At 42.8% G+C, this 25422-nt stretch overlaps 1 protein-coding gene across 4 annotated transcripts in view; it reads left to right on the top strand.

The window, feature by feature from the left end:
• Window positions 1-25422, top strand: part of LOC131737832 (uncharacterized) — a 54229-nt gene that overhangs the window by 2929 nt on the left and 25878 nt on the right. For 2 of the 4 annotated variants that reach the window (XM_059029579.1, XM_059029578.1), the window contains exons 6-18: window positions 111-235; window positions 343-589; window positions 3245-3369; window positions 3592-3796; window positions 3914-4035; window positions 4472-4670; window positions 4746-4870; window positions 6217-6451; window positions 6532-6656; window positions 9998-10256; window positions 10339-10463; window positions 10973-12644; window positions 12728-12852. In XM_059029579.1, coding sequence (XP_058885562.1) covers window positions 111-235; window positions 343-589; window positions 3245-3369; window positions 3592-3796; window positions 3914-4035; window positions 4472-4670; window positions 4746-4870; window positions 6217-6451; window positions 6532-6656; window positions 9998-10256; window positions 10339-10463; window positions 10973-12644; window positions 12728-12852 — 3689 coding nt within the window. Of the gene's footprint in view, window positions 1-110; window positions 236-342; window positions 590-3244; window positions 3370-3591; window positions 3797-3913; window positions 4036-4471; window positions 4671-4745; window positions 4871-6216; window positions 6452-6531; window positions 6657-9997; window positions 10257-10338; window positions 10464-10972; window positions 12645-12727; window positions 12853-13365; window positions 13625-13699; window positions 13822-14609; window positions 14881-14950; window positions 15073-15377; window positions 15604-15687; window positions 15810-16504; window positions 16713-16810; window positions 16933-17025; window positions 17222-17296; window positions 17419-17502; window positions 17603-17821; window positions 17945-18151; window positions 18325-18548; window positions 18647-18858; window positions 18987-19222; window positions 19404-19786; window positions 19932-20056; window positions 20133-20367; window positions 20533-20642; window positions 20802-25422 lie in introns of those variants that run through there. The other 2 variants (XM_059029582.1, XM_059029580.1) reach the window with 2 other exon arrangements.

Genomic DNA, 25422 nt, shown 5'->3' with positions numbered 1-25422 from the left:
GCTGGCTGGCTACTACTGGAGTAGTACAACTGAAGCCTCGAACAGACCTTGTATAATAAGCATTTAGAAAAAACTTGCTGTGCAGGGAACTCATGGAATTTCTTCTACAGATGGTTTTGACAAGGCAATACCTGTCAGTAGTATTGCCGAGCAATGCAATTATCAACTCTTTCAAATGAAGACTGGACACATCATCTTGATTGCTTCCTTCCAAAGCTGTCAAGTTGCATTTGTGGTAAGACTATTGAGGCCATGATTTATTAAATGTTGCTGCATGCTTCCAGTAAACTGCTTCAGTACAAGCAATACTGAATATGCCAATAACAGAATTTCTCTTTTAAGGATGGTTGCTTTGCCTTGAGCCTCCAATTCCAGCATGCTGATGGTGTAATGGGAGAGGCGTCTGTGCTTTGCCATGCGGGTGGGAAGCCAAAACCAACTTCCCAACCAGAGACCCCTACAACTCAAGAAGTATTTTCCAGTATACTGTCTACAGTAATTCCTGTAGATGTGTCTGCTACCATCTGCAACAAGGATGGCATGACAGTAGTGCTACCCAATGGTCCTTGGTGGGGGATTAGAGTGAAAGGTGAGGGTTGTGTGGCTTCTTTTTCTTTCTCCCACCAGTGGGTTGACTAATGGAGGCACATACAGATTTACATTTATTCATTCACTCCCCTTGGTAGCTTAGGGTGGGCATTCCACAGCACTGATCACAATATTGCCCACTGTTCTTGGCTCTTGGAAAGCTATTCAAACAACTGGTGACTATCAGAGTACTGATGCCCGATTAGCTGGTATATTTGGTTAACCAATGCATGGTGAATGCGTCTTATGCTTGTTCCCTTTATTTTTGGCTTAAAGCTGTAATGGAATTTCAAATACTGAAGGCAGGTTCACACTGGGTATAAGATTCAGATGGACGCAGGCTGTAGTTCACACTGAGCAATCTTCTCCCTGGGTTTAATTTATTCTGACTAGTTTAAAAGACAACTTTTGGAGGTTCGGTGAGTTCTGCACACAACTGCTTTTAATTTGTACATGGTATAACTGTAGAGCCAAAAAAAAAAAATGATCCAAAGGAGAAATTCACTGACAGCAAATGCCACCATTCAGTTTCATTGTTGGTAAGATCGCTGACATTTGCTCAGACTTTCAGATAACAACCTGTTTAATTTAACCATCCCACTTTCAGTAGGCTGCTGAGACGCACATCAAACACGGTTTAAATTCCTGAGCTGTTAGTTTTCATTCTGATTACACAGTGTAACAATTTTTTTTTTTTTTTTTTGGTTCCTGGGTAGTAAGTGTTATTTCCTAATTGCTTATGCCTCAAAAGTATAGAAAATGGCTATTCCCCACAAACTTTGCTTTTGTGACCAGGACAGTGATATTTTGAAATTTACCTATTTTCCAGAACATTCCAGATAGATTCAGTGCTGAGTAAACTTGGAGTAACGTCTAGAACTTTCCAGTAATATAAATAGTAGTATAAATACAGGGGCCTTAAGCCCATACTACCATACCCATACTACCCCCAACCAAAAAGACCTCAACGACTTGATTAGAGATCTTGGTCTCACCAAGTCCAATGCCGAGCTTTTGACGTCTAGGCTCAAGCAGTGGAACTTGTTGGATGAAAGTGTGCAAGTCGCAGATCAGAGGAAGCGTCGCCAACCTTTTTCCAGTTTCTTCACCCGTCAAGATGGGCTCTGCTTCTGCCACAATGTGACCAGTCTGTTCGAGGCAATTGGAATCGACTGTAACCAGAATGAGTGGCGCCTCTTCATTGACGGCTCATCCAGGAGCCTCAAAGCCGTGCTGCTCCATAATGGTAACAAGTACCCGTCTCTTCCCCTGGCTCACTCGGTGCACCTCAAAGAGGATTACAACAGCATCAAGACCTTGCTGGACGCCTTGAAGTATGATGAGTACGGCTGGGCGGTCATAGGAGACTTCAAAATGGTGGCATTCCTGATGGGTCTCCCAAGGCGGTTTTACCAAGTTTCCCTGCTATCTTTGCCTTTGGGACAGCAGGGACACCAAGGCGCACTACCACAGGCGGGACTGGCCACAGCGGACCGAGTTCTCTGTGGGGAGGAACAACGTCAAGTGGGAGCCACTGGTGGACCCCCGGAAGGTGCTGATGCCACCACTGCACATCAAATTGGGCCTTCTGAAACAATTTGTCAGAGCTCTAGATAAGGAGTCGGCAGCCTTCAAGTACCTTCAAGACTTCTTCCCTAAGCTGTCTGAGGCAAAGGTCAAAGCCGGTGTCTTTGTCGGACCACAGATAAAGAAGATCCTGGAGTGCAATGAATTCCCGAAGAAGCTCACTAGTAAGGAGAAAGCGGCTTGGAACAGCTTTGTCGCAGTGGTTCGGGGCTTCCTGGGCAATCACAAGGCCGAAAACTATGTGGAGCTGGTTGAGACTCTGGTGAAGAACTACGGCACAATGGGCTGTAGGATGTCCCTCAAAGTCCATATCCTTGATGCTCATCTTGATAAATTCAAGGAGAACATGGGAGCGTACTCGGAGGAGCAAGGCGAGCGCTTCCACCAGGATATACTGGACTTTGAACGCCGCTACCACGGGCAGTATAACGAGAACATGATGGGAGACTACATTTGGGGGCTGATTCGTGAAAGTGATTTACAGTATAATCGTAAATCTCAAAACTACTCGCTTCTAAATCTTTTGAAGTCATTTTTGTATTACTTTAGTATAAATACATGTTAATTTGGATTCATATGTTGTTTTTTTCTGACTTTATGTGAACGAAAAGACACATTCACCCGTTTTCTCATTGGAAATAGGTAAATTTCAAAATATCACTGTCCTGGTCACAAAAGCAAAGTTTGTGGGGAATAATAGCCATTTTCTATACTTTTGAGGCATAAGCAATTAGGAAATAAGACTTACTACCCAGGAACAAAAATTGTGTTACATAGTGTTATCTGTTTGATACTGTACATGCTTAATTCTTTTCTGCTACATCTGTAAGTGTCATTTTATTTCAAACGATAAACGGTAAATTGTATTACTTTTAAAATTCTAAAGGAAAGAGGCATGTGGTTGGCTGAAATGTGAGTGATGCCACCAACTTGACGCTGAGAAGTTGAAATCTCCCAACTCGTCCGCAGCGTCTACGCTTTGAACGCAAGGTGGTGCGTCCGTCTGAATCGTATGCCCAGTGTGAACCAGCATTTCTACTTGCTGTAATGATGTCTCCTTTTATTGCAGATCTTTCTGGCCAAGAGATCACTGTGACTAGTGCTTTGGCAGAACGATGCCATTACAATCTCTCTCTGCATCTGGAGAAAATAATCTTTACAACTACCTACACTGGCTGTTTTGTTGAGGAAGTGGCAAGTACATTTCAAGTGACACTAGAACACTTTTTGTGGTTCCCTGGGGGCTAGCTTGATCTGTAATCTCTTAATATTTCAGTTTGACCTTGAGGTAACATTTTCATCCATAAAGTTGAATAGGACTTTACTGGACATTCCGTTTGTACATCCTTACATGGCAGTGGTACTTGTGTGAAATTGTATATGCTTTTACAAGTATTGGTCATTTGTTCCTACTAGGGAGGTTGGTATGTTCTGACTGTCCTGTACAGGACAGCTACTTGGAATCGAGGGTCTGTGCGGATGGAATGCCCAACCAGTGCTGGAAGCCCTACAGAATTGCCTCCTCTTCCAGCCACTGTGGGGAAACCCACTCCTGTCTGCAGGTCCTCTAACATGACTGTGGTGCTGCCGGCAGGATCTCTAGAAAAAGTCTTTGTACTAGGTGTGTTGCGAGGTTGATTTGGGTACTAGAACCTTTTTGCAGTGGGGTACTTAAACTAGAAACTATCAATGGCTAGTCCTATCCTGGATGTGAACTCATGGATACGTTTTGTTTCAGATGAATTAAAGAGGCCAGTAAAAGTCATTGATGCGCCCAAGTCATGCAATTACAGCTTGGTGGAGAGACGAGGACGGATCCTCTTCACAGCTCCCTACAGCGCCTGTGATGTCAAGATCTTGGTAATTTCCCTCGGTGTTTGTGTACTCTATGCCAATGGGGACGCGTGTATTCATCTACATGTCCCTTGCATTTGATTCTGGAGGTTTCGTTTGTTTTTGACATCTCTGTACATGCTGTTCTGGTCATCAACTTTCATAACGGATGGCTCTAACGTTGCATCTTTATACCCCCTACACACCTTGTGATGAGACTGCTAAATCCTTCATTTACTTCTACTTGATGGCAAAATTGGCATGGCATTTTACTTTGAATTTTATAGTGGTCACTGAGTTTTGTTGGTTGAGTAATCCAATTGGCTTAAATGGGCCAAATGGCATTCATTCCTTTTTTAATAAATTGTATTAACGGTATCAAATCAACTGGCATTAGCATTTTGTCCAACCGAATGCTTTGATACTTTGCCACTGTCTCCTCCTTCTCCCCTTGTACATGTAGAATGGAAACCATGTCCTGACCATTATGTATACAAGTTATTCTGGAGGCTTTGCGTCAGTGCAGATGGAATGCCCTACCACTGGAGAACCAACAAAACCCTCTCCCTCTACAAAACCCATTCCTCCAACTCCTGTCTGTGGAGCTTCCAGCATGATGGTGGAGCTGCCTGAGGGACCTCTGGAACAAGTCAAGATAATGAGTGAGGATTCTTTAGATTTTATATGAAATATATACATTGTTCTGGTAATCTCATGGAAACTTGTCTACTTTGTAGATAACGCTAATGGGCTATGGGTAGCGGTAAAGGATGTCCCAAAGAACTGCAACTACACACTGATGAAGGAAAGAGGAAGAAACCTCTTCATAACCTCCTACAAGGCCTGTCATGTCAGGATACTGGTAATGACTAGCCCTCATCTGGGCAACATGATATAAATGAGCAGGGCCCATAGTATTGGGTTCCATTTACTGTGCATTTGTAATGAAGGAAGTCATTAAGGTTATGGTGGCTTCCTGCTGGTTAACTTTTCTGGTGTTTTTTTAAGCATACATATGTGCTGTAATGCTATTTCAGGAGTAAGCACCTGCATTCTGGACCTGTACTGTATTTGATGCATCCAGTAAAAGCACTCGCGTAGTGTGCAGGATGCGCCCTATAGTTTGGACATTGCTGGTTTGAGTCCAGGCTGTTCTGTGCACCAGCGACCCCTGTGGTCTGGCCAAGCGCCTGCGGGCTTGCCTGTAAGCTGCCCAGGACTGCGTTGTCCTCCGACGCCGTAGCTCTGAGCTGGCTGCACGGTGAGTCTGCAGTGTGGACAGCTTCAGAAGACCGCGTGTGTTTGTCTTTGCCCCTCCCGAGTCAGCGCTGGGGTGGTATCTGTGAGCTGAGCCAAACAAAATAATTGAACACTACTAAATTGGGGCGAAAATAAGAAATAACGAATTGGTGACCTGTGAATTTAAGGGGGTGGGGTGAAAGAAACCTTGTCTGTCCCTTTCACTGCAGTAACTTAATCAGGGTGTGCAGCCATTGTGTAATCTACGATGTCAGAACATTGCTAATGTGTGGTCAACATCTTCATGGCTCTTTACACCGCCCCCAGGACCTTTTTCGCTGTACTTGACTCTCTTCCTATAAATTCACTACAAACTTTATTTTTTTTTTTTACAATGGCATCTTGCAAATGGCGTCATTTTCAGAACACTGGAGAACATTTTAAAGTACTTCAGAAACCGTAAACTCTGCAGTAACACCATTTCGTATTCGTTTTTTTTTTCTTTTTGCAATTCGGCTTGGATACATGTATACACACTATGACCCAAAGAACTTTTCAATACTCCCTGAATATTTTACTGAAAAATAGGGGCAGATAAGACATTGTTTCACCCAAGTGATTGCAGTGACATAGTAAATGTTTATTCTCAGGGTCTTTTATAAGCAATAATGTACACTACTCATATTTTTTTTAATCGTCTTTACACGATCACGTCTTAAAAGCCCACTTCAGTATGGTTGTGTTCACAATATCCTGGTCATTAAAGGGTTAACTAGAAGTTGCAGAGCCATATGGCTGGCCTTTAGTCTACTAGTAATTTTGCCATTTCTTTCATGTCTGTTGGTAAGTTAGGCTTTGTGTTGAATATAGCACATTTGATTTCAAATAAATCAAAGTTGAGGAGTGTTCCCCACTGTAATCGCTTGGTGTCAATGACGATGTTCTTGTGGCTACCCTTTAACTTTCCAGAATAAAAACTATGTCTTGACTATAATCTACACAACTGCAACTGGGATAAGAGGGATGGTGCAAATGACTTGTCCAGCAGTAGAGACAACAACCCATACTACTAGGACTACAACTATTGGAAAGCCAGGGACTACTGGGAAACCTACAAAACCAACTCTCCCTCCCACTCCTGTCTGCAAAGCCTCCAGCATGACTGTAGCCCTGCCCTCTGGGTCACTACAAGTTTTGTTATTGAGTGAGTTTGAATTTGGCTCAAATATTTTTGGAGGGACCTGATTAGTCTTGGTGGTTCATGTCAATCTGGTTTCTTTGTAGATCTGTCCAATGAATGGGTAGATATCAATGCTGCTCCCAGTTACTGCAACTACAGTTTGGTGCAGGGAAGAGGCGGCAGGAACTTCTTTACAGCCCCTTACAGGGCTTGTGATGTCCGGATACAGGTAGGAATACATTGTATGGTAATCCTCACTTTGATCTGTAGAAAAAAGCATTGTTACTCTTCACTTGTATTTGAAGGCAGAAAATGGAATTGAAGTTTAGTGGAAGCGGTTTAGTACCCAACTACATAATCTTGATGTGCCAATTCCACGATGTACAGCTGTGACCGATCTCCATCCCCCTATAGAATTAACCAATGTTCATTCATGAAGTTGAATGAAACCTGCTCAATGTTACTTTTACTCCTGAACAAATGGCAACATACATATATGCGCACACCTCTATACATTCTAGCCTTTTCTTACTAGCCCTTCACCTGGTAAATGGTATTTCAGTCAAGTTATGACTGACAATGAATCTGACAAACTGTAGGGGATGTGCTAAACACATTTTGGAATAAAACTGAAGCCTACGTTAAATTTTGTACCACATCTTGGCAACGGATGTTCTGATTTGCTGAATAAAAAGGCAAGTTCAACCAAGAAACCCCATATGAAGTTGGAAAAAATGTAGTATGAAGGGTGCTCAATTTTGATCCAACTGTAGCTCCACAGTAGTCCACAAATGGTAAAACAAACATACCTGTACATTGTAGTTAAATGGTTTATTTACTACACGCAAAATCAACAAAACATGGTTTGATGAGGTGGGTTTTGACTCTTGCATATTTCTTGGCATGCAAGATTTGTTTTTGTTAAATTTGGAATTTCTGTATCCTTTTGATTTCACGCCAACACAGCAGAATTCTCAACCCCCCCCCCCCCCCAAAAAAAAAGATCACTGGTTGTGAAGGCTTGTTTATGTACGTGTAATATGAAACCAGGAGGCTGAAACTTTATGCAAGACACAACCGTTTTGGGGCCGCTCCTTGAGTTCAAGCCCTAGGCACATGCCAGTTTGCCGATGCCTTAATCCAGCCCTGATTACATGATTTATCTATTACGTAAAAATTTACTTTATTTGCCAGTAGCCCCGGCGCTTATTTAGAAACTCTGTTTTATTCTGCAAGATCACGAACATCTGCAAATACTTCAGATGCAATTGTGAAAAAGCTGCCTGCACACACTTATAGAAACGACAAATTAAAACATTCCTGCAACATCATTAAAAGGTTGTAATAACAGAATGTGTTGCAGTAATAAAACAGTAAAATCCACTACCCAACCCTCTGAATTAGAATACAACCGTGTATTAAGGTAGGCCTGCAGCACAAATGTACGGCACATTAACTTTACCGATATTAATAAACGCTAAATTGGCAAACATTTCTTTAGTTTTCAGTATTCATAACGTGGCATTTACAACATCCAGTATTTATTGACCGTTTTTCCCAGCAGACCTGGCGCTTATTGGAGACTGGAGATTTATTTGACGTTTTACTATGTACATATTCTCATTCCTAAAATTCTGGATAATTTGGTAACGCAAAAGGATTACTAGATATTTGCCAGCACCCGTTCAACAATACCAACAGTTTGTGTTCCAGTACACTATTTTCTTTTATGACAAATGGGGAAACCAAGTGGAAACAAAAGCTAGCTCCCTTTGAGCCCTAACTAAACTCTGTCCCGAACTATCTTGGGAAGGGCTGAGCCTTCATTTCAAAACTATTTAAATCACAATCTGGAACCGTAAACCCAGTCCAAAATATGCAATTCAAAACAGTTCCTCGGTACAGTAGTCAATTATCGGATCTTTTAAACTACAGTACATACCTGTAATGCATATTGTGAACATGGCTTCTGCTGCTAAAATGGCTGAGATTTAGCTGCCAAATTACCGTCGGACTGAGGCAAATGCCAGGTCAGGAATTCGGACCACCAAAACCTTAGATGGAGCATTGTGTGCTTTTTAAATTGTTGCAGTTAAGCAAATTAAATGACGGGACGGTTTTATCTTGTCAGGAAGGGCTGGCGATCCTGTATTTGAGCAGCCAAGAACTTTTCAATTGCACGTTCTTCCAATGCCTTAACAGAGTATAGAAACACTTTGCTGAATGTTTTTGAAGTTTTAATGATTCCTGAAGTTGTGTAATTTGGCAGTTGTACTGAGATTGTATTTGATTTTCAAAGTTTGGTATGTTGTGTGAATTGCAGTAGGTACCGTAATTCCTGAATTGCATTAAATCTTGTATGTTTAATGTGATGGAATAGAACTTGCTAGAACGGAAGTCATTGTATTTTTATCTTGCTCTTAATTGTATTCATACTTGTACTGCGATTCTTAATATATTTGTTTACGAGTGTAAGTCACCCTGGATAAAGGTGTCTGATTTTTAAAAAAAAAAAAAAAAAAAAAAAAATCAGGATTGCTGTTCAGGCATAATTTGTGACTAACAGTTTTCATGTTTTGACTGGCACATTGCAAGCGAACTAACATTGAATTTAGAAGTGCTAATACTGTACACTGTTACATTTAAACAAATGCTTGGTTTAGTACAGGACATTTTTGGTATCATTAGTTGGGAGGAAAGTGTCTTTTTTTTTTTTATAAGGCATGAATTCAACTGTACCATCAGTTAGGTATTGCACTTTATGTGCATTTGTAGAACCTTGACGGATTTTGGCAACGAGATGATTTGTTGTAGGGTGTATTGGAAATGACATCCTTTTGGTTACTTCGTAAAGGCCGGCCATGAAGCATTTGACCGGCTGCACAATGTGACCGAAGCAGGTTTGATATTCAGAACTTCTCAAAGAACCTATGGTGTGTGGAGAGTGGTGGGTTTAAGTCGTGATAAGGGCGGCGATATGAAATGGGTTCATCTGTACTTGGGTAAACTTTATTCTATACATTAGTTACAGTAATTGTGAATACCCATTTATCATTACAAATAGATTATGCAAACTAGCATTGGTCCCAATTAGTTTGGATAACTGACTCTGTATTGTAAAGCAAATCTTCGCGCGCTTAACCGTATTCTCCTCTGTGTATCCGTTAATCCTTCCCAGAGTTTAAAAGCAAGTTCACCTAAACTCGGACCTGTCGACTCCCCTTTATTTACTGGGAGTCTTCCTTACTTTAGGCCCTTCTCCTTGGTAATTTCTCACTAACGTTTAACTTCTCGCAATGCATTTTGATACGTTCACGGTCTCCTGGTACCTTTCACAATTTCATGTGTGCGCTGCTAAAGAGATGTTTTAAAACAAAGCGGGGAAGCATGGATATGGGTGGGATTTGGATTTGGAGTACATTTTAAACCTTTACTGTAACACTAAACTCAGATTTTGAGGCAAGATGGTTGCCAGCTATGGAAGCCTCCCAGAGTTGAGAAGCAGGTGAGATGTACACTGTCGTGGAATGAAGTCCTTCCAGTCTTCAACTTGTGTCCCTTCACTTTCAGAATGGAAACTACATGTTGACCTTGCTTTACATAACTGCTGCTGATGAACGAGGGTACTTGGACATTAGATGTCCCACCACTGGTGGGGAGCCAACGGAGACTACTAGCCCCTCTGGTGGGGAGCTGACCGGAACCACTGGTGGAGAAATGACAACTATTTGGAAACCTACAATGCCAACTCTCCCTGACACTGCTCTCTGCAGAGCCTCCAGCATGACTGTAGAACTGCCCTCTGAGTTGCTTCAAGTTCTAGTATTGAGTGAGTTTGAATTTGGCCCAAATACTTTTGGGAGGGAACAGATCTGTCTTTGTAGATAATGGAACTTTTTTTTTTTTTATAGGTCCATCCAATGAATGGGTAGATATCGGTGATGCTCCCAGTTACTGCAACTACAGTTTGGTGCAGGGAAGAGGTGGCAGGAACTTCTTTACAGCCCCCTACAGGGCTTGTGATGTCCGGATACAGGTAGGAATCATACATTGTATGCTAATCTGGAGTTTGAGCTCGACTACTACAACCTACATAAAACTATTTTTCTCTGATTTGCTGACTAATACCCCTTCACTAGCACATCTGACCCGTGAGTGCTCGGTATGGGTACAGGTGGTTCTCCACTGGCTATTTTGTGAAGTTGAGCAAGCACCAAGCTGCACAGAATCTGTTTCGGCACCCCAAACAAACTAGAGAACTATCCTTAAATGAGATCTCTTTGGCAAATTTATATTACCCCCCCCCCCCCCCTTTTCAATAGAACTAATTTAACCAAGTCAATTATAATCTGCAATTGTTTTTAGACCTTCCTAGATATTTACAAAATCTAGCGGTACAGCTGTACTGTTCTATTTAATACCATTTTGTGCAAATCTTTTGGCATATTTAGTAACTTCCGCTGCGTGTGATGTCGGTAGCTCTGCAATGGAAAAACAAGCATAACGTCCTTCCACTTTCAACTAGTTCTGTTCCTTCACTTTCAGGATGGAAGCTACATCTTAACATTACTCTACATTACCACTGCTAAGGGAGGCTACGTGCACATGACTTGTCCAATAAAAACCACTACTAGGGAGCCAACCAAGACTACTAGAACCAGTGCTGGGGAACCAACCAAGACTTCTAGAACCATCACAACTACCAGAACCACAATTATACGGGTGACCAGCACCAGCGGGAAGACTACCAGAACCACGATTGGGGAGCCAACCAAGACTACCAGAACCAGCAGGAAGACCACCAGGACAACCAGCAGGAAGACCACCAGCGGGAAGACCAGAACCAGCAGGAAGACCACCAGCAGGAAGACAACCAGGACCACCATTGGGGAGCCAACGAAGACTACCAGAACAACCAGCGGGAGGACAAGGACAACCAGCAGGAAGACCACCAGGACAACCAGCAGGAAGACCACCAGCGGGAGGACCACCAGGACAACCATTAGGGAGCCAACGAAGACCACCAGGACAACCAGCAGGAAGACAACCAGCGGGAGGACAAGGACAACCAGCAGGAAGACCACCAGGAAGACCACCAGCGGGAAGACCACCAGGACAACCATTGGGGAGCCAACGAAGACCACCAGAACCACCAGCAGGAAGACCACCAGCGGGAAGACCACCAGGACAACCATTAGGGAGCCAACGAAGACCACCAGGACAACCAGCAGGAAGACAACCAGCGGGAGGACAAGGACAACCAGCAGGAAGACCACCAGGAAGACCACCAGCGGGAAGACCACCAGGACAACCATTGGGGAGCCAACGAAGACTACCAGAACCACCAGCAGGAAGACCACCAGCGGGAAGACCAGAACCAGCAGGAAGACCACCAGCGGGAAGACCACCAGGACAACCATTGGGGAGCCAACGAAGACTACCAGAACCACCAGCGGGAAGACAAGGACAACCAGCAGGAAGACCACCAGCGGGAAGACCACCAGGACAACCATTAGGGAGCCAACGAAGACTACCAGAACCACCAGCGGGAAGACAAGGACAACCAGCAGGAAGACAACCAGCGGGAGGACAAGGACAACCAGCAAGAAGACCACCAGTGGGAAGACCACCAGGACAACCATTGGGGAGCCAACGAAGACTACCAGAACAACCAGCGGGAGGACAAGGACAACCAGCAGGAAGACCACCAGGACAACCAGCAGGAAGACGACCATTGGGGAGCCAACCAAGACTACCAGAACAACCAGCAGGAAGCCAACCAGCGGGAGGACAAGGACAACCAGCAGGAGGACAACCAGCGGGAAGACAACCAGAACCACCATTGGGGAGCCAACGAAGACTACCAGAACAACCAGCGGGAGGACAAGGACAACCAGCAGGAAGACCACCAGGACAACCAGCAGGAAGACCACCAGCGGGAGGACAAGGACAACCAGCAGGAAGACCACCAGGACAACCAGCAGGAAGACGACCATTGGGGAGCCAACCAAGACTACCAGAACAACCAGCAGGAAGCCAACCAGCGGGAGGACAAGGACAACCAGCGGGAAGACAACCAGAACCACCATTGGGGAGCTGACCAAAACCACAACTATTTGGAAACCTACAATGCCAACTCTCCCTGACACTGCTTTCTGCAGAGCCTCCAGCATGACTGTAGAATTGCCCTCTGAGTTGCTTCAAGTTCTAGTATTGAGTGAGTTTGAATTTGGCCCAAATACTTTTGGGAGGGAACAGATCTGTCTTTGTAGATAATGGAACTATTTTTTTTTTTCATAGGTCCATCCAATGAATGGGTAGACATCGGTGATGCTCCCAGTTACTGCAACTACAGTTTGGTGCAGGGAAGAGGCGGCAGGAACTTCTTTACAACCCCCTACAGGGCTTGTGATGTCCGGATACAGGTAGGAATCGTACATTGTACGCTAATCTGGAGTTTGAGCTCGACTACTACAACCTACATAAAACTATTCTTTTTCTCTGATTTGCTGACTAATACCCCTTCACTAGCACATCTGACCCGTGAGTGCTCGGTATGGGTACAGGTGGTTCTCCACTGGCTATTTTGTGAAGTTGAGCAAGCACCAAGCTGCACAGAATCTGTTTCGGCACCCCAAACAAACTAGAGAACTATCCTTAAATGAGATCTCTTTGGCAAATTTATATTACCCCCCCCCCCCCCCTTTTTCAATAGAACTAATTTAACCAAGTCAATTATAATCTGCAATTGTTTTTAGACCTTCCTAGATATTTACAAAATCTAGCGATACAGCTGTACTGTTCTATTTAATACCGTTTTGTGCAAATCTTTTGGAATTTAGTAACTTCCGCTGCGTGTGATGTCGGTAGCTCTGCAATGGAAAAATATAAGCATAACGTCCTTCCACTTTCAAGTAGTTTTGTTCCTTCACTTTCAGGATGGAAGCTACATCTTAACATTACTCTACATTACCACTGCTAAGGGAGGCTACGTGCACATGAGATGTCCAATTCCCACCAGTGGGAAGACTACCAAGACCACCATTGGGGAGCTGACCAGGACCAGAACCACCATTGGGGAGCCAACCAGAACCACCAGCGGGAAGACGACCAAGGCCCCTACAAATGTGGTCTGCACAGCTTCCAATATGGTGGTGGAGCTTCCCAACGAACCTTTAAGACTGGTTAAGGTTCTAGGTGAGTTAGGCTTGTTTAATTTGAGGGGCTTCGTGTGACACTAATGGAGACTGGTAATTCCCTTTTTCTTTGTAGATAAATCCAACCAGTGGGTAGCTGTCGTTGATGCTCCCAAGTACTGCAACTACACCTTGTCTCGGGAAAGGGGAAGGAACTTCTTCATAACCCCCTACACGGCCTGTGATGTCAGGATACTGGTAATCATTTTTGTCCAAGCTCGCCTAACTACTCAACACCATACTGTGTGCTCTCTCCTAACCAATAAACTTCTGATTTTTTTTTTTTTTTTTTTTTTTTTGTTGAAGCTTCATATACTGAGCATCAAATATTTGGGTAAAATTCACTAGATGTGATCTGTTGAGCAGGTGCAGTGACTTTTTTTTTTGTGCTGATTCACAATTGACTTCACGAAGATGCTGCAAAATGATCTGTCAATCTTGGGCAGGTGTTGTGACTCTTGGTCTCCCCAGATCGTGGACAGTGTCTGGTTCTACCGTCCTCGCCAGGTTTGAAATTGCCGGCTGTGAGCACCCAAGACAGTGAGCCACAGTACACTGCCCTAGTCCAGCCTCCAACATGCCGATTGCACAAAGGCACTGACCAATGTGGCATATTGTTTGTTCTGCAATTTCTTCTTTTATTCAAGCTTGCAATTCAACAGCTGGAATCACTCCATATCCTGTGTCCAATCAACTGTCACTAAGTGCATATGCTTGTCGGTCACTGAAGCATGTCATGGTCAAGAATAATGATGATTCAAGAAACCATAAACATTTTGTCAATGTCCATTTTATATATTTTTTTGAAAATGTGTAGTAATAGTGAAGTTTCTTTTGATGCTCGGTATACAAAGTTTAGGCAATGGTATGATTGGGCCAACTTGCTCTGCTTTCCTCTCCTATTAAATGAAGTAAGTGCAAGTTCATATTTCCATCTTGTATGACCATTGAAATCAATTTGGTATTACATATTTTCTTTGTTCTAGAATAACAACTATGTTTTGAAAATATGGTATCTGACAACTGGTGGCAAAAAAGGGTATGTGGTGATGGAATGCCCCACCAGTGCTGGAGAACCCACAAAAGCCCCAACAACTACGACCACTACATGGGAGGGAACCAAACCGACCAGGACCACCGGAATCGCTACAAAGACAACCATTAGAACCACTAGTGGGGAGCCAACTGTGGTCTGCACAGCCTCTAATATGGTGGTGGAGCTGTCCAGGGAACCTCTGGTACTAGTAGAGCTTCTAGGTGAGTTGGGTTTTTTGCTTCTGTGGATGAACTTAAGGGCACTAGAATTTTATGCACTCTTCTCTTGTAGCTGAATCCAGCGAGTGGGTAGCTGTCATTGATGCTCCTGAGGATTGCAACTACACCTTGATTCGGAGCAGAGAAAGGAACCTCTTCAAAACCCCCTACACAGCATGTGATGTCAAGATTCTGGTAATCCATTTAACAAAATAAGCGACTTCTGTTCAAACTTGGACTGTAAATGCACAGCTGTAAAGGTGTTTTCTGCAAGGTAGTGGTCTAATACCATGAGGGGAGGCAAGGGGGAGGGGGTAGAGAATGAACCCATAGTAGTGCTCACAAAACAGATGGGGGAGGGGGGGTGCTGGTCTTTGATTTCCTAATGTTGTATGAAGTACTCCAAAGACCCTCATTGGGGATTAGCTGGTTTCAGTTTCTGCTTGTGATTTTACTTTCCTTTTACCCTAAACCTTTTTTATATGCAAATTGAATTCTAGAATGAGAACTACTTCTTGGCCTTGCGCTATACAACAATTGATGGTAAAGTAGGGCATGTACAGATGAAATGTCCAACCAGTGCAGGAGAACCAACAAAAGCACCTGCAACTACACACACGACCAGGAAATCAACAAGGACCCCCCCAGCACCAGATGTGGTGTGCAACTCCTCCGGCATGATGGTGGAGCTGCCCAAGGACTCTCTGGACCTAGTGGAGCTTCTAGGCGAGTTGGAGTTTTGGTAGACCCCTGCAAATGTGTCCATGGCACAGTCGGTATCTTGTGGTAACTTTTCTTTCTTTTTTGTAGATTATTCCAACAAATGGGTAGTTGTCAACAAGGCTCCTGTGTACTGCAACTACACCTTGCTGCAGGGAAGTGGAAGGACCCTTTTCATAACCCCCTACAAAGCCTGTGATGTCAGGATACTGGTAATCATGGGGAGGGAGGTGTGGGATTTTAAAACAGACCTGAACAATGGTATATGTTTTTATATATAAATTTGTAGAATTCACTTATTTGCATATTGGTTAATTGCATGAAGCTGCATGGTCCATTGTATGTTGCTTTTTTATTTGGGTAATTTACATAATAAACAATGGACAGACCTAAGCTTTGACATGTAATCATTTTGAACCCTGTTTTAGGGCTGCTTAGCCCAAGGTTCTATTGAAGATAGTTTTGGTTTGGAGAAGTAGCGCACAGGCAGACGGGTAACCTGCCATTTCTTGACCAAACTCCTTCTCCAGGAAATATGATTAAACCAAATCCATAGAAATTTGAAGTGACGTCGGGTATTTGGACATAGCATAATGCACCTTGGTGGCAGTATTGTTTTGAACCAAAGCGCAGCTCCATCCTGAAACTTCAACACATTGCAGGCTTGGAATGTAAACTGACTTGTTTGAATCTAGTATAGGGAAGTGTTGTCCCACTGAAATGGGACATCAAATTGAAGGCATTGTTGCAAAACACTGGCCTGGTAGATTTTCTGGTCTTTGCTTCAAAGCATGCCATTTCTGACACCTGCTGACATGACCAAAATGTGTCTGGACTACTACCCCAAGCCTGCAATTTGCTTGTTTCCTGGTTATACATTTTGAAGCCAACTTCCTCCTTGTTCTAGAATGAGAACTACATCTTGACCCTCCGCTATACAACTTCTGGGCAACAAGTTTATGTTCACATGAAATGCCCAACCAGTGCTGCAGCACCCACAAAAACACCTTCCTCTACAACCACTACTAGAAAACCAACAATACCCACTGTCTGCAAAGCCTCCGTCATGACAATAGAGCTGCCTGAAGGACCAATTGAACAAGTAGCCCTGATAGGTAAGCTGTGCCTTGGCCCAGATAATTTCCCTCCCAAATTGCTTGGCAATGAGGATAACCCTGGAAACCCAATCTCGTGGCAATTTTGCCTCTTGCAGATAAATCCAACACTCTGGTAACTGTCAAAGATGATACCAGAGAGTGTGGATACAGCTTGGTGCATGGGAGAGGAAAGAACATCTTCACAACCCCTTACACGGCCTGTGATGTGAAGATGCTGGTAAATATTTAGCTTTCTGTACTGTTGCTTTTAAAATTCCTATGCATGTAAATATCCTCACTTGTTCTCTCCCCTCCCTTAATTCTCTTCCAGAATGGGAATTATGCACTGACTCTAGCATATGTAACCCTTACTGGGAGAAGGGTACTGGTGCAGATGAAATGTCCAACCAGTGCAGCTTTACCAACAGGGTCGCCGCTCCCTCCCTTTGGGGTTCCTGTCCTCTGCAGTGATACTTGCATGACAGTGGAACTTCCTGGGGGACTGCTACAAGATATCCAGTTAATGGGTGAGTTGGCTTGGTACACAGTAATTTGGGTGCTGTAAAACAGAAAGCATGCTCTAAATGTGGCATCTGTTGTAGATGAATCCAACAACTTGGTAGCTGTTACCAGTGCTCCCAAGACTTGTGGCTACAGTTTGGTGAGGGGGAACGGCAAGAACATCTTGACCGCTCCTTACAAGGCCTGCAATGTCAAGATACTGGTAAGCCGAGGGCAATTGGAGCTGTAATTCCCAGTTGTATTGGTGATCAAAATACTGTCAACGAGCAACTCTTTCCACTTCTAGAACAACTTCTACATCCTGAGAGTCCTTTACACAACTCTTACTGGGGAGCGAGGAGATATACAGGCCAAGTGTCCTGTTCCTGGTCTAGTACCACATGAGGGTAAGTGTTTATTCACTGGACACTTCATAATGCAGAAGTGCTCAAGTCTGGTGCTGCTTGTCTGCCAAATGCTGTTGCTGAATCATGTTTCTTTTACTTGAATACAATGTGCCTCTTGACAACATCAGTTGAGGATTTCCCTACCTGAGATGGTAAAACCTAAACTACAGGGTCTTCCCTATACAACCTGAAACATTAACATTAAAAACTGTTTTGCAGGGTGCAAGATACCAAGAAGTCAGCAGGTTGCTTGTGGTCCACCTAATGCTGATCTACAACTGTGTGTGGCCAATGGATGTTGTGTGGATGCAACAACTTCCCAGTGTTACTATCCTTTGGATGGTATGGCTTGGTTTTACTCTGATATAGCACTGCTCGTCTCATAAGAATCCAGATTAACTGAACAGCTTGTATAGGAAAACTTGTGGAGTATTTGGGGAGGGCGAGGCGCTTTATAATTGACCTGCTGTACAGGAGACCTGGTCCTTCAGGGAAACAGACTTTCACAAGGTTTCACTATTTGCATTCAAGTAATTATTTGCTTTTCAGCGTGCACTGCAGATGGCCATTTTGTATTCTCCGTATACCGCACCTCAACCAAGCCAGAAATCGATCCTGGCAGTCTAGTAATTGCAGGAAACCAATCGTGTGCCCCAGTCATCTGCACGCCAGACTTTGCTATCTTCAAATTTCCTGTGACTGGCTGTGGGACACATGTCTTTGTAAGTTCACTCCTCCTCTGGGGTTTGCAATTGTCATTACTTTACCACAATGGTTGGTACTAGGACTTTAGGCTACAGTCCTTATTTATAGCTGTATGTTTAAGGGGGTGGTGGTAGGGTGCTAATCTAATGCAATACCACTAGTTTTGGGCTGACCCAGTTGATTGACATTCCTATCTGCTTCAGTGTTCTCGCCCACAAGCTTGTTTTTTTCTTTTCTGTAGACGGTGGCAGAGACTACAATCTATCTTGCTGAAGTTCATGGCTTGGTTAGGGGGAACCAGCAGGTGTATGGACAAATTACCAGAGATGGCCCTTTTCGGTAATTTCTTACGAGCTGGGAACAGGCAGCCAGTTACCCCCTCTTGCTGAAAAAGAAACCTATTTTACAGCATACTTTGCTGGTTGTAATGGGTGGGTTGGGACCCCATGAAGGGAGTAAAAGCCCTCCATGGTTTTGTCACTGAATGGAACATCTGTGCCAACTGGTAACTAAATTGATTCTTTATCTTCACTGTCTCCTCTGCACTGCAGTTTATATGTGGAATGTCACTATTCTAAAGGAAGTTTGGCCAGCACTGGTTACTTGGTGGTGAACCCACCGCCTCCATCAGCAGCCTTGGCTTTTGGCTCACTTGGGGTTCGGTTAAGGATTGCCACAGGTAATTGAACATGATGTCTAACCTTTTTACTGTATTTAATAAGAACATGGTACTTGATGACCAAGGTAATGGCTTTCAACATCTCCCATTTGGTCTTGTGGAGCTGTAGCTCTGTTGGGCATCATGTCCCATAATGACTGCTAGATTTGACTGGCTGAAGTCCGTCTTTCAATGGCTGGTGTATTCAGAGCGATGTACTTGGTGTCTGGTTATTCTAAAGCACTTGTCTCTTGCAGACACCAGCTACACCAGCTTCTACCCACAGTCCCATCTGCCCCTGAGCTTCTTGCTTGGAAGCAAGGTGTATCTGGAAGTGCAGCTTGTAAACCCTCCTAACCCCAATGTAGTTCTGCTGGTCCACTACTGCATCGCCTATCCCCAGTCCTCTCAAGCTGCCTGGGTGATCCTCTATGAAGGGTGAGTATCTTGCATCATCGACGGTGTTCAAATATCCTGATGTCTCCATTTGTCTGGACAAAGCAACATGCCAGATATGACCAGTGACCAAATTGCTGACCTTTCCTTTGGAGATCAACCCTTCATACACTTACCCACTCAACGGCTACATCAGCACCTACTTGTATTTGAGCTGTGTTTTTTGTATAGGATTAGTGTGTTCAGCAACAGGTTAAGGGAGGGGCTCTGATGATCCAATACTATTGGCTGCAAACACCTAAAGTAACTCTTTGCAAGCTATTTGGATTGTTGTAGCTGCTAGAAGTGTGGCAATATGGCTGCCATGCATGTCAAGCCTCCTAGTTGGCAGCTGTCTGACTCCCTTCTGAATTTCTACCCCACAGTTGTCCAAACATCCTGGGTTACAGCAGTGCTGCTGGCCTCCATGTGAAATACAATAACATGCCTGTATCCAAGCACACTCGACGCTTTGAAATACAAAGCTTCCAGTTCCTGGACTACAAGACCAAGCAGCATTTGGATGAGGAAGTGAGTCTCTTTTATAGTGGTCCAATCGTATACTCAAGCTTGCCTCCAAATGCCTAGTCATGAATTGTATATTTTAGACAAATGCAGATCTACAGCTGCTCTAACTCCATTTACTTTCTTTTCAGATCTATTTTATGTGTTCAACTGAAGTCTGTTCTCCTGAACGCCGTGTTTGTAATGAAGGATGCTTTGATGGGAGAGGTATGTTCCTGAAAAGCACTACCTGGACCCACAGTTTCCGAGGATGTTGGTCCTTTTGAAGTTTGGCTATTTTTAGGTCAAGCCTTCCATTTATTGCATGAAGTCTTCCATCTTGCTCTCGAGACTTCCCCTGAAGTGTTTGTTTGGTTTAAGTTCTGCTCCCCTGGTTAACAAGTTTTGGGCAATAGTTATACCATTTGATAATGTTGTTCCAGATAACACTCTCCTTCCACAGATATGCCTGTTCCAGTGGATCTTGGTGTGGGAGGGCGCTGTGCAGGAAAGCCCTGTCCTGGGAAATCCAACGTAGTCAAGCGAGCTGCTTCTGGTCATACCGGCCTCATCGCTGGCGGTGAAGGAACCTTCATTTTGGATGAGAATGTGCCCCATGAACAAATGGGTAAGTGATTGAGATCATGTGTATTAAAGCAGGACTATCCTTTTCATGTGTTCCTCACTTGATCACCAAAATGCTTTTGCCAGTAACTATTTTCTTTCTTCCTCTTGCAGAGAAGCACTGGCTGCACTTCCATGGTCTCCTGGGGCTGCTTGGTTTGCTGGTCTCGGTATCTGTTATAATGCTCTTCCTCAAAAAAAAGTGTTGTCTTGCAAATTGTCAGGTCCCAGAGAAGCAGTCTCTAACTTGAATAAACCTTGATCTTGAAATTGTCTCCTCCTCCTTGTGGGTTATTTCCCCTGCCAACTAAATTACATTTCCTCCCCCCACAATAAGTTAAGTAGGATTAGAGGAACTGCCTTTTACCGTCCACTATTAGATTTGCTGCTTTGTGTTTTAATGCCCTGATGTAATGGCTGCATTGTTTTGAGAGTACTCAAGACCACTTCAGCTGGTGACACTAAGGGAGTGAATACATTGCCACTTGCTGGAACACCAGAAACATTGACTTGCTGTGCAATTCAGTAGTGCCATAAGGGTTCACTACTTGTATGTTTATCCAAATATTAAATTACTTGGTCCAACACTTGAAATGTGTCTTCTGAAATGGTGTAGCAGCCATGACAAAGGGCCAATAAACTGCTGTGAAGTATGCAAGTGTCGAGCTTTTCTTTTTAAAAGGGCAGTCGTGCCATCTTGACACTGCCTATAATTCCCTGAGTGCTTGGTGCTGGACAACTGCAACTAGAGTGTCTGCTATTTCTGTGTTGTGACAGGGCTTTGAATTGAGGGCAGACAGAAGTCATCTGACTCTGTCGTATCACAGGACTAGTTTTACATAAGAACACATTTCCATGCCAATGTTTGGAAGTGGCTTTTTTTTTTTTGGGGGGGGGGGAGGATTGATCTATATACAATCAGAAAATATGATCTTGTGTGGTCATGTTCAGCCGGAATACACGTGGCACTAGTGTTTGTCATCTGTCTTGGCTGTCTCCTGAAATTCATACGGAACAATGACATGGCACTTTCTTACTACTTCATTTACCAGAGTCTTCCACAAGTATTAGTTATTCCAGTAAAAAGCCTAACAAAACAAGATGGTGCCATACACTAATGTGGTACACTGCATGGACGCCAAATGGCTTGGAGGGAGGTAAAGCTTACATTATGGAGTGTGAGTTGATTGACTTCTCTACAAAAAATGACAGGAATGTGGAGCCTGGAGCTATTCTTTGGATACAGGCAGTAAAGAACAGAAGTTTTGGATGCATACTATTTATTTTTTATAAAGGTTTTTATATATCCTAGTTCAGGCCCCTGGGTCACAGATGTGGTTATGTAACTCATATTTCTTCATGGGGGGGGGGGGTTTCTACATACAGAAAAAACAATGACAAAAATAAATATAATTGGCTTTAAGTATGTGCTATGTTACATTGTATGATGGGGATTGCAACGTTTACATGAAGGTTGGCAGTTGGCCAGGCCTCCCATGGAAATCTCAAATTTTCTCTTGTCTTGCTTTCTTTGTATTCCTAATCAGATGTGTGTCTTCCCACAGTTCCAGTAGTCTCTGGTGAATACTTCACCTTCAGATTTGCATTACTGGTACAAGTTTTTATTTTTTTTTTTTTTTTAATGATCCTTTTCATACCAGTAAAAGTACACGCAACAAAATAAGGGATTACGCTGACTAGATAATGGTGGATGCACTAAAAAGATACAGTACAGGATCAATAGAGTACATTCTGAATTATATTGGTCAACATAGCTGTGGATCTAATATACTGCCGCGGTTTAAAAAAAATATATATATATATAAAAAAAAAAAAACCTCAGGCAATTGGCCTTTAATCAAAACTGTTGTAAATAAATGCTTTTAAAAAACAGTAAAAACTGTTCATAAAGGATTAAGAACTGCATGTGTGATTTATGTAATCAAAATGGTCTTTAACATTTGTTAAAACAAGTTTTGTCAATGGACATTTTGCAGTGCACTGCAGATGGTTGTAGGGGTTTTTTTACACCGTTTTACAGTGGCTGTATTTGTTTATTCTCACTTTTCAATATGCTGTTCAACAATAGACATACCAATGTTATAAAAATGATATGCAAGCCTCTACTTGAAGTAATACACTTATATTTTTGTGCATTTTTTCTGTTGCTGGAGAAGGTATAGTAAATAGGGTGGATTGTGTTTGTCGGCTTGGTGCAGGCAGCATGCTATGCTGTCTGGGTTTGCAATGGCATCTGCTCTCTCTCCTCATGGGAAAGCAGATGAGCAAAGTAAAGAGATAGAGGGACATTAACTGAAAGTGTTAATAACCGGCACCATCTGGAATTACTTCATTCAGAACCGAGTGGCAAAGAATTCACTATAGATCTCATTAATAATCATCTCTTGTAGGAAACTATAATGATGCAATCGGAGCTAAGACACGATTACCTTAACTATGTGATCTGTGTCTCTTGGATCCGTTTACAGAAAATGTCTCAAGTATGCATTGTATAAGTGACCACTCTAACAAGGCAAAACAAGTTACAAGAGATATAGAATGTATTTCTATGTAATAGTAAATGTAATATACTCATTAATCATGTCTTAAAATGTAATTAACTCAAATTTGCTATATTTAATGTATACAATTACAGGTAGGTAATTTTAAAGGACAAGAATGGCTCAAATGTATTCCTCCTGCTTTGGAAAAAGTAGGAAAGGTTAATGCAGACCCAGGCTGCATGTTCACAAACATAGACTCATTGACAGAGTCTTTAAGGTCTTTACAGTTTGTTTTAACTCTTTCAGCAGTTGAAACCATTAACTGAACCCAACAGATGTACAAGTTTCAGACCGTTACATCATTTGCATACTGTTGAAATATTGTGGTACTTATAAAGCTATTTGTATACTCTATTGTAAAGGTATAGGTCAATTAAAGCTAGCTCCTTTTTTTTTTTGTTTTAACTAATGGTTTATTCTTATAAATGTTTCTTTTCACACAAATAAAAGTTACTCAAAAAAAAAGTATGTGGAGAAAACATGATGCAAAATCTGCAACTACATATTGAATACAGTTTTTAGGAAGATGAAGTTATTTACTTATAGAACTCTTATTTACTTATCTGTAGCACTTATAACAAGAAACTGTTTGAAAACAATAAACCTGTCTTCTATTGATACACAGAGCAAAAGTGTTAGCTGTGTGGTGATTCACAAACAAGACAATTACTAAGACAGAACAAAACAAACAAAACACTCGCGTAACTGCTACGTTCTCTGGGGTCTCTCACAGTCATTCTAGGTTAAAATACAAAACCAACAGGAAGGAACAGACTGTGATTCTCTGCCCCCTTTTATGCCGTCACACATGACCCCTTGGTTAACGAGTGCTACCGCCTTGCCACTCTGCGGCTGCCACGTCGTTTCCCTTCCGGGTCAATGCGTTCTTGCAACGGAGTCTCGCCTTCATCCAGACTGCCCGACATCCCGACCCTAGGAAAGAACTGTCAGACCAGCCCGTCCAAAGAACTCTGTTCTCGCTGCTTAGCGCCCTCACAGGTCGGGAGGGAGATTTACAACCAAAAACCATTGTATTTCTGTCACAAGGACTTCTCATACAGGTTGGGGCAAAGCACACATTTAAAACATATGTGCCAGTGGTCTGGAACTGGAACTGGAACACGGCCATTCATCCTGGACTTTGGCAAAGTTTACAGTAAACCATGTGCTTGTCAGTTAACTCTATCACACTCTGTCTTAATGGTTTGAGATCCGGCAATTGGAGTGTCGTGACACATGTTTTAGTTAATCACTAGTTTATAGAGCATAATTAGTTCTTAATATTCCCCATGGCCTGTTCAATTATAAAACTGTAGTTAAGAAACATCTTAAATTGACTTTAGTTAATACAGGTGTATTCATACCTCTAAAAACTGTGAATTAGGTTTGAGAATGTTGAGTCTTTTGCTTGGTTTCATTCAGCTCCAAGTCACATTTGGTCTTTAACACGACTGTGAAGGAGAGCAGGACTGTGCCACTGTAGCGGTATGAGGTTTAAAATAGATTAATTTTGGCCCTCCAATTAATAAATCTCACCTGTTATTCTTTACCACCAATCCCTGACCCACAACAACTTTGGGAATATTTGGAACAAACTGTAAAACCTTAACACAGTGTAATCCTTTCCTCTTGTATATTAATTCACACACAGAGCTGACAGCAGCTGGTTGCAGATAGATACACTTTATTCCCCCATGGCTAATAGAAGACTGTAGGGAATGAGTCTAAACCCACATCTGCTGAATATCTTAGTAAGTCAAATCACTGTTAAAGTTACCCATTTAATGAGCCAACAAATCACCATCCTGAAAACAGGTATCCACACAGCATCCACCCTTTCCTTAAAGGATTGAATTACAGCAGGGGATATGGAGGCAGAGCCCTCCCCCACCCCAACTCTTACAGTGACAGCATACATAGCCTTTCATACTGAATTTAGCATTGGATTACACCTGTGAGGAAGCAGCGGGAAACTGAGAAAAGTATATTTTCCCCGTCAAATCAGACAAAATTTAGTGTAGTTCTACTATTGTCAGGCAGGGTAATAACAGACAATTGCTTGTTGTTTTTCTAAAAGTACAGGGTCAGTTTGCAGTGGGTATTGGCAGTAAACTTAACAGAGACGTACAGGATTCCAATTGCAAGACAAATGCCTAGTGGTGATGAAAAGCATTTGTGCTACACAATGCTGGTTTCTGTCCAACCAGTGTACAGCACTTGAAAAAGACTCAGTTACTGAACCTGGAACCTCGACATTAAGCAAGGATAGTACTTTCACTAGGAAAATAGGTGTCCAGCAGAGGGCGTCAGAGAACTAAATAAAAATATGT

This window comes from Acipenser ruthenus, chromosome 8 (genome assembly GCF_902713425.1).
Source record: "Acipenser ruthenus chromosome 8, fAciRut3.2 maternal haplotype, whole genome shotgun sequence".
Classification (NCBI taxonomy): domain Eukaryota; kingdom Metazoa; phylum Chordata; class Actinopteri; order Acipenseriformes; family Acipenseridae; genus Acipenser; species Acipenser ruthenus.
This window is presented reverse-complemented; position numbering and strand designations above follow the sequence as displayed.